Consider the following 14,331-nt stretch of genomic DNA (forward strand, 5'->3'; position numbering starts at 1 on the left):
GTGCACACCAAGACAAGACGGCCAGCTCTCAAAAAAGACCTTTCTACAGAGTTGCTCAATAATTAAATCCAGGAATCTGCTAGGCCCCCTTATTAGAGACAGTGTGTCCTTGACCACTGAACATACTAGAACAGAAACCAGAAAACATCTTTTGACGAGGCTTCCGGACCTTTGAGGGATGCAAGATGGGTCCCTTCTTTGTTGCTCCTGATCTCGAAGGGAAGTGCACACCCCACTGCTCTGAGCCCTTCCTCTGCAATGAGGTTTGTTCTTCTCTGGTCCTGAAGAGCTCCTGCTCTGCTCTAAGCAGAGAATTTGCTAGCAACCTCTCAGATTTGGGTCTTTTAATCGAAAATTAACGTAAGAGATGCTTACATATCCAGAATGAAGACAGTATCGGGAACTAGGACTTTAGATGCTATTAATCTGTGTGGCTCAGTGAAGCATAATCTCTGTGTACTAAAGGTACATTGAAGGCCTGCCCTCCCTTGCTTTCAGGAAGGCCTGCGATGGGCTCCAGTTGTAAGTTCTTATACGAGTACATGCTCCCCTGTATTCTGTCTTTATTTTTTTATTATTTTTAAAAGATTTATTTTATTTTATTTTAAAGATTTTATTTATTTGAGAGAGAAACAGCACAAGTGGGGGGTGAGGAGGGGCAGAGGGAGAGGGAGAAGCAGACTTCCCACTAAGCAGGGAGCTTGATGCAGGACTCTATCCCAGGACCCTGGGATCATGACCTGAGCCGAAGGCAGATGCTTAACCAACTGAGCCAACCAGGTGCCCCTAGATTTATTTATTTTAGAGAGAGTGAGAGAGTGTGCACAAGAGAGCATGCATGAGCAGGGGGAGGTGGGGGAGAATCTCAAGAAGACTCCTGGCTGAGTACAGAGCCGACATGGGGCTTGATCTCAGGATCCTGAGATCATGACCTGAGCCAAAATCAAGAAACGAATGCTTAACCAACTGAGCCACTCAGGCACCCCCTGTATTCTGTCTTTAAATGATAAAGATCTGTTAAAGAAAAGCAACACAGCGCCAGACAGATATTATCAGAAACGTTTTTATTTAAAGTCAGACGATAGAAAGGTGTCACAGAAAAAAATTACAGAAACTCGCAACAACAGAACGTAAGTTGGAAAGTTATTAGTAAATGAGAAGAAATAATATTCCTGATTTTACCCAATGATTTGTCAGTCCTTATCAGTTTAGCAAAATATATCCTGATGGTATCTTCTGAACAGACAGTAGATTAACAGTTCAGTTAATTTACTAAATTGGTATCTACTAAAACCTTGCAAAGTGAAACAGTCAAGGCAGCATTTCCCCAACATTTGAGATACAACTTGGGGGATTGAAATAACAACACTAAAAACTGTTGCTTTGTTTTAAAATCCCACCTTATTCTGAATAGGTTTAACCTACATTTTAGCCCACAGATGGTGCTTGTGGGTCTGATAGAAAATGAATGATCGTAAGTCTGGACACAGAACGTCCCCCCCACTGCCCCCCCACCGACACACACTGCATCCTAGGACGCAAGTGCTATCAATGCCTTTGCCATGTGCAGGCATAGAAGCCCGGGACTAAAACCAAAATGACCTGGGCCCTGGAAACCTGGATCTATACTGAGCCCTTTCTGAATCCTGGGGCGGGGCGGGGGGGAGAGCAGGGGATTTAGGGGCAGGAAAATTCTTTTTAACACTTTGGCAAGTAAGTATACAAATGACTACTTCTTGATTGTCACTTTTATAAGGAAATCTCATTCCACCTCTTGAAAAAGATATTCTCCTCTCTTATTTGACTTCCTCTCAAACAACTGGAGGGCAAACGTCTGTAAAACAGAGGTGGACAAAAACCTCTTGTAATAATGATTAGTTTATAATTTTTCACTTTCTCTATTTAAAAAAGCATATAAAATGTATAGTCTATCACTGACAACTAACACTAAAATATTGCTCATAATGGAGGTTTGGAAACAACATGGCTAAATTTTTTTTTTTTATTTGGGTCTCTATATATTTAATTCTCTTAAAATAAACTATATATCACACCTCTGACAAAATAATATTGGCTAATGCAAATTCTACTGCTCCTCTTAACTTTAATACCCTCACCGAGGTATTAAAATCAATAATGAGCCAGGAAGTATGGGGCCTGGTAATTCACAGAGCTAATATTTTTCTAAAATGCTATGGTTAGCTATATATTAACTTTTTTCTGACAAATTCAAAGTTTTAAAAACAAGAGATTCAAGGATAAACAAGACTGCAATAGTCTTAAGAATTCACAATCTTGAAGAAATAGACTTTATCTATGCCCACAATGATTTTGCCCACTGTAACATGTGACTGTTCTATTCCAAAGGCTAATGAAGGGTATTAAGGAACACACAAGACCCAATGTAGAGTCCAAGTCATGACTTTAAAGGGTAAATTACCATTCAAGGTGCTGGGATAAAAAAAATTTAAACGTTACTGGAAATTCACTAGGTTAGGCATACCTTCGTAATTGTGGTTGATATTTTGAGAACAGGAAGAGAGAAATTAGAGAAATATATTTTAAAATAAAAATATGGCTCTGATTATGCAGTTCTTTCTGGCTACAGAAAGAATCCTTCATAGATCTACAGGAATGAATTATTGATCAAACTTCCACCATGAAGGAGTAAAGTTATCTTGTAAACCTGGAGGATTCTTAAGAGTTATGAATTATTGTAGAAACATTTAACTCCTAAGTTAAATGCTGCCATAACCCTACCTTCACATTGTTTGGTAGGGAGAGGAGAAGGGGAGGCAAAAAAAAAAAAAAAAAAAGAGAGAGAGAGAGAAGGTAGGTGCCTTGTGTCTACTAAAAGAGGTATACTTTCTGAATTGTACTCTTGGATATAATCATGGAATGGCTCCACCACATCAAAATCTAAACTTGGATGGATGTCGGGAAGCAGTTAACAAGCAATTAACAAAGCACCCACCCTGTGCCTAGAACCAGGCTTGTTGCTGTGGGGAAACAGCAAAGCAAGGAGGCACATACCATCCTGCCTCCAAAAGCATAAAATACCATTTAAAATGTGCTTTTTATTTATTTAAAAATTAGAAATTCTAAATATTATGTTGACGTTGACCTAAAGTCCTTTCTTAGGTCTGTATCCTTTCCAAGAAAAGCAGGTTAATTTGGGCTCTGTTACAACTGGCAGATACTGATAAATAACATACTCAAAAACAAAACCCTAGCAACTTGGTGATTGGTAGCTACTGAAACTGCTTCTGTAAATCACATTAAACTCCTTGGAGGAAAGGCATTACATAAATGCTAAATCGTAACACATACGTGAGGAAGACAGCTTTAAACACTCAAGCCCTGTTTGGTTACATTTTGTTAAAACTTACATTTCCTAAACTAAGCCTTATTTGTTTACTAATGACTTATATATCCCACTTTTTGACCATAAATATGATCAAGTGCTGCCAACCCATTTCTGAAAAGGTAATTACAACTCTTTATTTTAGATATTCACAAAAGCCCAGTTCCTGAAATTTGCAGGGGCCCTATCAGTGGACCACTTGACTGCAGACCACACCTCCAAGTCTGTGCCTTCAGCACAGACCACCTCTCCGAGGTATAACCCTCAAGCCCAGAAGGGTAAACTCAGGGAGAGCATATCTACCTTGACTTTGTGTTGGGCAATTGGAAAGATTTCGACAAGACCTCACATCTAGGTCCCTAGGAACCTCCAAACTTTAAGTAGCCATTAACCAAAGGAATATGGTATCTTTATCAAGCAAGTGGTCACTCAGAAAGACCTCCATGTCATGTGCTAGCAGAAATACATACTAAGGAGTGGGAGTAAACATCTCTAATGTTTCTAAGAGCCAATGGCTTTTATAATGAATTGGCCACTTTGCCCACATCACACATGCTATAATTGAAGCAAATACACCACGCAATATGGATTGTCATAGCATTTTTAACCCTCCATCAATATCCAACTTACATAAAATGGGCAGAGCGGTCAGATCTTAAACAGATGCTACAAGTCCATACAGCTCTAAATTACGAAAGTCCTATGTCTTACTAACAACACACAAAATATTAAAGGGAATTGCTAACTTGATGGGTTAATATTCTCTAAAACAACTTCTCACGCAATTCTATTGTGTCTTCAATATATATCATCTGAAAAAACATAAAATCGGTGAGCCATACAAATCATGTTATTTTGGAATTTGTACAGCTTAATGCACCCTAGTGGAAGTGTAATGTGTAATGATTATGTCCGTAAAATTATAAACCAATTTCACATTTAAAAATACTTTAATAATTCATTTACTCCTTACATCAAATCTGTGAGCAGTCAAAATTATACCCATATCACAGATAAGGAACTGGACGTTGAGAAAAAAAAAATTCAGAACAAGAATATGAATTTATTGTCTTTAAGCCCCCAGCCCTCCCAAGTTCTCCTTTCCTTCTTCTCTTCTAATTAATTCAGCGAAGTGGCTTATATGCACACTTATACAGGATTTCTTTACTAATCAACAGTTCTTCCACTCTTAAAATAAGTAGGACAAGCAAGGAAAACTAGTCCTTAAGGCAAATTAAAAGACAACAGAAACCTAAGCAAACATCATCCTATAATTAGGCTGTTTCACTTGCAACCTAATTCTGGGGTTTGGCACATGCAGCTGGGTAACACAGAGGGTCCCTACAGAAGCAGATGTAATCGCTGAAGCAGAATTTGAAATCACTCCAATATTTGGTTTACTTTCAGGTTCAGAATGAGGTCCTAATTGGGAAAGATCCAGAGACAGGAGTTTGGAGCAAAAACTAAACATTAAAATGTGGGAAAGGAGTTGCCCAAACTAAATTATGGTCACCTGGGTATTCCAATTCAACACCCTGATATATCCCATTCTACTCGACATCACAGTAAACAGGTATAAACCTTCTGTCACAAACCAGTATGAATAGTTAAGTTACACCTCAATCAATGAGTCTCATCCAGACTCTTTTAGGACACAAGTTATTTCTGTTATCTGTAAATGTTTGGCTTATAAGAATAGGGACATAAAGTATTTTCCAGTGTGCTAGTGTAAATCAACTTACACGGATTCTAACAAATACTGATTCATCTTAAAGACCTATTCATCAGGGAAAATGGCTACTTACTATATTTTGGTGAGAAAAAGGAAAAAAGAAGATTAAAATAATCTAAATTGACAGGATACAATAGACTATCCCCTAAGCTAAAGTTATCTCGATTAAAAAAGACCACAAATTTAAAAAAAAAACCCACAAATTAAAATCATTATTTTAAACATTTTCATATAACATATTGTTAAATTTGAGACTATGCCCACACTTATAAAATAGCCTCTAGGACCCTAGCTGATATGATAGGGACTCAAGAATATGGAGCAAATGGACATTATAATTTGCATTAATGATTTTTAAACCTTACTTTTTAATTAAACCTTCAACATTTCTCTTCCTTCCAAAAAGGATCTTCTGTTAAGAATTTGGATTCTAGGGTCGACTGGGCGGCTCAGTTGTTAAGCGTCTGCCTTCGGCTCAGGTCATGATCCCAGGTCCTGGGATCAAGTCCCACATTGGGCTCCCTGCTCCGCGGGAAGCCTGCTTCTCCCTCTCACACTCCTTCTGCTGTGTTCCCTCTCTCGTTGTCTCTGTCAAATAAATAAATAAAATCTTTAAAAAAAAAAAAAAAGAATTTGGATTCTATTTGGATCTTTAACAAGCCAAATTATCTTTTTTGTATGATATTTAAAATATGAACATCATTACTTAATATAATTATAAGAGGGAATTAAAGATTTGCTAAAAATTTCAATTTAATTACTAAAATGCAGCAATTTTACTGATTTTTTCCGGATAAAGTAGTATTATATATATGTATGTATATAAGTGTATGTGTGTATACACACACACATACTTTTTTCTGTCAGTTTTAACCATTTATTGACTTCAATTAACAATAAAAGTTCATGTGGACAGTAAAGCAGAGAATATTCTCTATGGCGGCTTTAAAGTGCATTTTTTAACCCAAAAATGTTATCCAGAGCCATTTTAGGCAACAATGGAACCAAAGTATAAATAGTAAAAATTCACATCCCCTTGAACAACTGTCCTTCCACTTAGAACACAGTGAACTTCTTAGGTAAGCAGAGTTTCTGTTCACTTAGCTGCAACCCCATTTAAGCATGGAATCAAAGCAGAAAAAAAAATGAAGAAGTGAATAGAAAAATAAGCATTAATATTAAATTATATACTAGCTGAGTGTTAGGTTCCCACAGAAATATTTTGCCGTGTATTTTTTAAATCACTTCTCAAGCATAGCTATTTTCATCCAAGGACCAATTTCCTTCATTTTCATTATCTTTTATAGTGAAATGCTCCATCTCAAGTTACTTATTGGAGCTATTACCAGCAAACACGGTCACACATGTCCAGTTTAAGATATGAATATCAGTGTAATACTTAGTTTCCATTATAAATAATATATGTATAAAACAAATAGGGCTGCCATTATTTATATACTGCACAAAAGACACAAGAATGAATACAAATTATTTTTCATAAAAATACAATTTCTAAATCAGTTTAGATTTCCAAACTATGAGGACATTAAATACTTAAAATACCAGGAAGTCTCTTCTGTTACAGAATGCCAGTCAGGAGAGATCTGAAAGAGATTCTTTATTGGTAGCCATATACAGTTGATTATACCATCTCTGTGTTTTCTTGCTATTTAAAATATAGAACCTGGACATTTAAAACATTATCAATGCAATAATCACTACAGACTGTCACTGGATCTTTTAAAATTTTGTTAAAAATTTCCAAAGTCATGATGAATACAATTATTGCAGCTACATCATTTGAAAAAGTAATATAAATTATGCTGCTAAAGACAAAAAACATTGAAACACATAAACATCACATAGCACAGCAAGAACTCATAACTATTTAATATGAAAAATTAAATTTAAAAAGTAATGTTAGAGAACTTGGGGAATTTTTCACTTTAGCAAAAACAATCTATGTATCTCCAACTTCTATGATACAGTATACAATAAAATACTTTTAAAAGATATGACATTCAAATGTTTCATTTACACAAATAATATTGCCAATACTAATAAAAGTGATGCCCTTAAACACAAACTGCTCTGTTGATTGTGATTTTAAAAATGTTTTCTTTACTTCATTTTACATTTTAGTTAGCAGTTAGCATTACATATTAATCAGTTCTGTGTTGACAAATAGAGAAGATCCTAGTCAAAATACTGTTGCTCAAAAGTAATGTACATCATATTGCTTGAAACTAACAACCATATAAAAGTGGTAATCATTTATCTAAACATTGATTATGAAAGACGACTGGCATATATTTGGGCAGAGTGTCAAGTTCATGATGGTTTATTAACGATAAAAGTACTTTTACTGAAGCTAACATGATATATAGGTTTCTATGTCAATTACTACAGTCTCTTAAAGTTATAAAAATATTATATAAAATACCACAGGCTTTAGAGGATATAACTTCATGTGGTTCTGATACTAGCAGCTGAAAAGTATTTATAATTTAAAAATAAATAAACTATAGAGGTAAACCAGTTACAAAACAGCAGAGGACTGTAATAGTCACAGAGTGAAAAGAATAGCTAACAAAATGGTGAAGCAGTTGGATCAAAAGTTTTAAAAACCTCTTTCAGAGATTTGTCATCTGGTTCTCTACTGGGATCACTTTCTGGGGTGGGGCTCATCTGTCCTGGCTGCCTGGACTGCCTTGGATCGCTGTACTGGGGTCTAATTAAGCCTGTTAATGCCTGAATAGGAAGACTGTGCACTGCTGGGACCTGAACCATACCAGGACTCCTGAGAATATCTGCCTGGGGATCAGCCAGCCCATCCACAGCGACTTCCACGTTTGCACTGGTTTTGTGTGGCAGGACTGCTTCTCCAGGAGAAGGCTCATTTTTGTCACTACTTTTTAAACCACCACTTTTTTTCTGGTTCTCTGCATTTTCTGTTGCTAGCTCTGATGCAGATGATGAAGCATGCTCCCTAGGGTCATACAAACTAATGCCACTAAGAACTGAACTTGGAGTTCCCAGGGGAAGGCCAGCTGAAGAGGAGAGTTTAGGGGCATATGGAGGCAAAGGCCCTGGCCCAGAACTGCTAGTCGCTGCCCCTGAGGGCTGTGACGAAGCAGGGTTAGATCTGGCTAAGTGAGGGGTGGCCTTTAATGTATGTGAGTCCTTCACAACAGCTGGGTGAGACTCTGTACTGTGCAGTCTATGAAGCCTAGGATCAAAATTTTTTTGCAGCCTAGGATCTCCTAATTTACTTCCTGAACTATGTAAGTCTCCAAATTGTTCTAGGTAGCCTTCTCTGTTTGTGGTGTTCACTTTGGCTTTGGCTGCTGATTTCGAATCAGTGGGCACTGTGTTCTGATGAAGATCGCTTTTTGTATTCCATAACCTATTGAGCCTCTGGTCAGCTATAAGAGGGGGCAGAGGTAAATTGATTGAAGATACTGGGTCAGGTTTAGGTAAAGGGACTGGAAGTAAGTCTTCTGGAGCCCACACGATGTGTTTTGCAAAGTTGGGTTTGGTTAGGATAATATCCATTTTAATGTGACTGAACTGCCTCAGCTGAGACCTTGGATCTTGGAGCATTATGCCAGGGGAAGAATCCAAAGGTATTAAGAAAGCTTTTTCTCTCAATTCTCTTTCTGTATCTTCATCATCATCATCTCCTCTTTTGTGTTTGACAGAGCTAGCATTTGCATGATGTGAATCAAACTTTGTTACACCAACAGAAGATCCTACGTGACCGCTTCCATTCCCTCTCAGTTTCCTGGGATCCCATGCAAGTCTAAGATCCAGTGGGGTAGATTCAGATTTTCTCATGTCTTGCCTTGTGATAGTCCTAAGTCTAGGGTCAACAACTTGGTTTCCTTTGCTTTTCTCTTTAGCAAGTCTTGGGTCAGTAGGAGTGCTGAGCTCTGTGGAAGGTTGTTGCTGATTCCTTAAAGTTTCTGTTTGTTTCTGTAATGTTTTCAGTATTGACTTCACACTGCTTCCTTCTTCCTCTTCACTACTTGAATACCAGTTAACAGTATCATCTAAATGCAGACAAAAAGTTATTATAAAGAATGAATCATTCATATTTGACCTTAATTAAAATAATTAAAAAACACACAGCACTTCTGGAATAAGTGTAGTCTAACTTCAAGAAAATGCATCAGAGAAATACCAGAGTTTCAATACTGGAATAAAATTAGATGTGGAATGACAATGATCAATTTAGTCATTATACTCTATAAAGAAAGAGGTGTGATATTGTAATATCTGTAACATCCTTCCAGTCAGGGAGAAGTCAGGACCTTTCACTCGAACTGGCCGAAAGGGAACTCAGAGTGTGTGTGGTATGACAGAGCTGGGGAAGAAGAGAAAATACTCTTGGAAAAGAATGCTAAAATGTTTTGGATCTCTTTAATTCAAGTAATACTTAAGCTTTGTAGCTCTGGATTTATCAAGATAACAAGGATGAAATATTTTTTAAGAATCTGGAAAGAAAACAAAACACTAATAGCACTGGTTAAGGAAGCAATGGGAACCAAGCAAATGAGGGATGAGGAAGAGATTTTTCATTTGTAGCTTATTACATTTTTAGATGTTTGACATATGTGAATATATTATTAGCTATTTAAACATTTAAAAGTAAAAATAACAAAACTAACATCCTGAAATTTATATACTTTAACTTTACGGGAACACTTTGGGCCTTACTCCCGAAGGTTTATATTTAACCCTAGTATGTTAGACACCCTGTTAAGAAGCTTAACTGTCAGAGGTGTTCTCTCTCGTAGTACAGCAGGGATTATAAACTGATGCTACAGGAGGGAGTCTCCTTCCTTTCCATTAAAACATACATACGTTGACTCTGAATTGGTAACACAAACACACACTCCCATACATATATATGTATATATCCTAGAATATTTTGGATTAATAGAATATTGGACATATTCTCATTTAACTCCTCTCACTGCTCACTAACATGTTTCTACTCCACGGAACTTTAGTGTTACACATTTAGTTTGAACAGAGTTACAAAACAGGCATTGGTATTTAGGGTGGAATTGGGGTTTAAAATCGTATAGACCATATATCACAATGGAAAAAAGTTTTGTTTTGTTTTTAAAGACTTTATTTTTAAGTAATCTCTCCATCCAATGTGGGACTTGAACTCACAATCCCAAGCATCAAGAGTCTCATGTTCCACTGACTCAGCCAGCCAGGCACCCCAACCCAATGGAAAAAAGTTTCACTCATATTTCAGTGTCAGAAAAAACTACTTCTAGACACTAGATCTCTTTTCTTCCTCTCTTTGACCTCAGGAAGACCAAAGCTGAACTAGTGATTCACTTTTACCTGTTGCCATTATTTTAAATATTTCTGCATAGCGATTTCACTCCTCACAGAATTTATTTGTTCCAAATAGGTAAGATGATCCAAATCTGACCCACAAAAGGAAGATGCTATTTTATTTTGACTTTCATATCAATATATTTCATAAGCAATCTTAAATCCTTTTTGGAATGAGAATGAATATAGACAGAAGGAAAGCAGACCAGTAGAGATAGGCCAATGGAAAGGAGATATTAGATAAGAAATGACAGTTATCAGCTTTTTATCAAAGGACAGATTAAAGTTATAAGGGCATTAAAATTTATAAAAATGAACATAAACACACAAAAAACCTAGCTGTTCACTACTAGGTATTTACCCCAAAGATACAAATGTAGTGATCCAAACAGGCACCTGCACCCCAATGTTCATAGCAGTAATGCCCACAATAGCCAAACTATGGAAAGAGCCCAGATGTCCATCGACAGATGAATAGATAAAGAAGATATGGTGTGTGTACACACACACACACACACACACACACCATGCAATATCATTCAGCCATCAAAAAGAATGAAATCTTACCATTTGCAATGACATGGATGAACTACAGGGTATTATGCTAAGCAAAGTAAGTCAGAGAAAGACAATTATCGTATAATCTCACTCATATGTGGAATTTAAGAAACAAAACAGGAGAGCATAGGGGAAGGGAGGGAAAAATAAAACAAGATGAAATCAGAGAGGGAGACAAACCATAAGAGACTCTTAATCAAAGGAAACAAACTGAGGGCTGCCTGAGGGGAGGGAAGTGGGGGATAGGGTAACTGGGTAACGGGCATTAAGGAGGGCACGTGATATAATGAGCACTGGGTGTTATATACAACTGATGAATCACCAAACTCTACTTCTGAAACTAATAATACACTATATGTTAATTAATTGAATTTAAATTTAAAAAAAAACCTAGCTATTCAAGATTTTTTCTGGATACGGAGAAAAAACCTTCATAAAACATCACCAATTATATTATTACACTACAAAATTTAAATCCAGAAAAACTGTAATTTTCTTGTTTATGAAAATGTAAACTTTTCTAAGACTTTATAGAAAGATTATCATTAAAACTGTTTTTTCTTAAAGTTAAGTTTTAGCACTTTAAGGAGCAAACATAAATTGTACAGGAAATTAACTTATTAGGAATCCCTCATTTCCCTGTGATGTTAAGTAAATGAAGAGTTAATGCTACAGATGTTTATATAATAGCTTGGAGCTACCTCATGTTATCTAGTTTTACATATTTATAAATTTTATGCTTAAGAGTGGGCAAACGGGCACCTGGCTGGCTTAGCTGGTGGAGCATGAGACTCTTGGTCTCGGGGTCATGGGTTCAAGCCCCACGTTGGCCATGTAATTAACTTAATAAAAAAAATATATATATATATGCAAAAAAGAAAGTGGGAAAACACATCAATTTTGTAATTCATAAGAAGAACTGGATGCATTAAGCTTTCTCTCCTTAACTGAATTAACTAATTGCTGTATACTTATTGATATCAAAAACATTAAGGTAAACTTGAGGTTTCCACATAATCTTTTATATTAAAAATAATATTCCTTCATAATATAGTAGAATCTTAAGTATACAGCTTATGCCCATAAAAACTTCTCTAATAACTGAATCATTTTAAACTTGGGCTAGAAGTCAAAATTCCTGAACTGGAAGATGTCTGGTTCCTATTCTATTTCTTTCTTCCATAAAAAGGGCTTCAGCCCAGGCCTCACACTATAGCTTCAGATATCACTGCTTCAGGTCAAACTCTTTGCAATTAATTACTAAAGCATTATTGGCACTGGAAACCACAATCAATTCCAAGCAGACACAAGCTACAAGGTAAACTGGAAATAGAATAGATAGTTCAGAGGAACTCATTTTTTAACCTATTCAAGAGCATTTCAGGAACTGAGTAATCCAAAGTAAGATGCTATCATAACACCTGACACACCTTCTTCCTTGCTTGGTGCCCTTTGAGGTTGGGTGCTGCTTGGTTCATCTTCTTCTTGGTACTTCTGAGTAAGTCTGACAAAAAGAGCTCTCTGCACTGCAGGGAGGAGGCCTGGTGCAGGCAGGGGGCCATGGCCTGTTGTGTTGCTGCTGCCGTCAGATCCACTTGCACGGTTAGGGGAGTCTTGAACAATGGTTGGCTGATGCTGGGCAAAGTCAACATGCCACATCCCATCTATACACACAACACAGAAAGACACAGACACTGATTTAGCACAGAACTCCACTAGAAATTGAATTATAAGAAATTATAAGAAATTGAAGCTTTAATAATAACTACATTTGATTACCAAATTATGTAATTGTAAATATTTTTTTAAAGATATTATTTATTTGAGAGAGAGAGAGCATGGAGGGGAGAGGCAGGGGCAAGCAGACTCCATGCTGAGCGTGGAGCTGGACGCGGGGCTTGTCTCACGACCAGGAGATCATGACCTGAACTGAAACCAAGACTCGGACGGTTAACCGACTGAGCAAGGCAGGCGCCCGATTGTAAATATTTTTTTAAAGCTATCTAAAGTTCTGGTGTAGCAAATGTTTGGTTAAATTTAAAATATATTTTATGGCTTCAATTTCATTACATTTTACTTAGCTTTATTAAAAACACACATTCTTATCATGTTTTTAATGAAAAATGGAGAACTCCAAAGATTTTAAATTAAAAATGAGTTATTTGAAAAGGTAAACTTACCACCAGAGTTATTGGGTGGCTGAAAATTATGTACAGCATGCTGTGAATAGTAATTATCATAAAATTCAGCTGGGTTTTGTAGGGACTCATAACTGGTGTTGAGCTGCATTTCACCAGTACTTTGCAGGTATGAGGAACCTGGAGAACAGTGATTCTCTCTAGGTACTTTCATCATATGTTCTGGAAAGCCCGAGCAATGGTAAGCACCACTCATACTCGGTGGTGTCAAAGGTGCATCTGGTTGAACAAGTACCCCAGCTTGACTGTGAGGACCTAAAATTCCAGGTGGAGCAGGTGGCAAAGGTGGGCTGAGTGGCACTGCTGCGCATGGATGATGTCCGGGGGAGCCCGGGTGCATCACAGGACTACTGTGTCCCTGAGACATATTAGGTCCAGGACCTGGACTTGATCCAGAACTATAGATATGTTGAGGATGTGGGCTGCTTTCCTGAAACTGTGGTCCTGGTGGTGAGGTACTGTTATAAAATGCTGGTGGCCTGTAGACAGAAAGAATAATATTTCTTAGCTCAAAGAAAAGAGGCAAACAAGAATGTTATATTTTTAAATATGTATTGGTTAAGTGTGTTTTTCTATATCAGAATGTGTTTTTTTTTTTTTTTTAAAGATTTTATTTATTTGATAGATAGAGAACACAAGTAGGCAGAGTGGCAGGCAGAGGGAGAGGGAAAAGCAGGCTCTCCGCCGAGCAGGGAGCCGGAACGTGGGGCTCGATCCCAAGATCCCAGGATCATGACCCAAGCCGAAGGCAGCCGCTTAACCGACAGAACCATCCAGGCGCCCCCAGAATGTGTTTTTAAGAAGCAGTTTATTCTACATTATCTCTAAATGAAAACACCAGTATAAGCATCTTGCCTTCATTTTAGCCCACAGTCTTGACACCATCAGCTGTTCTAAAGCTTACAGATATTTTGAAAAATATAGAAAAGTACAAAGATAAATAAGATCACCTCTAATCCTGCCACCCAAAGATACATTTTTTGATTAGTTCTCTCCTAGAATTATTCTAGGCATACGCAGACCTTTTTTATTTTTTTTAAAGATTTTATTTATTTGACAGAGAGACACAGCGAGAGAGGGAACACAAGCAGGGGGAGTGGCAGAGGGAGAAGCAGGCTTCC

The 14,331-nt window shown here is 37.1% G+C and overlaps 1 protein-coding gene across 1 annotated transcript in view; it reads right to left on the minus strand.

Moving 5' to 3' along the window:
- Positions 1-1,047: 1,047 nt before the first annotated feature.
- Positions 1,048-14,331, minus strand: part of ZC3H6 (zinc finger CCCH-type containing 6) — a 67,700-nt gene continuing 54,416 nt past the window's right edge. The window contains exons 11-13 of the mRNA XM_081796783.1: positions 13,193-13,689; positions 12,443-12,676; positions 1,048-9,148 (exon numbers count right to left, since the gene is read on the minus strand). Coding sequence (XP_081652909.1) covers positions 7,683-9,148; positions 12,443-12,676; positions 13,193-13,689 — 2,197 coding nt within the window. The 3' untranslated portion in view covers positions 1,048-7,682. The remainder of the gene's footprint in view (positions 9,149-12,442; positions 12,677-13,192; positions 13,690-14,331) is intronic.

This window comes from Leptonychotes weddellii, chromosome 10 (genome assembly GCF_054177405.1).
Source record: "Leptonychotes weddellii isolate Sample4059 chromosome 10, ASM5417740v2, whole genome shotgun sequence".
Taxonomy (NCBI): domain Eukaryota; kingdom Metazoa; phylum Chordata; class Mammalia; order Carnivora; family Phocidae; genus Leptonychotes; species Leptonychotes weddellii.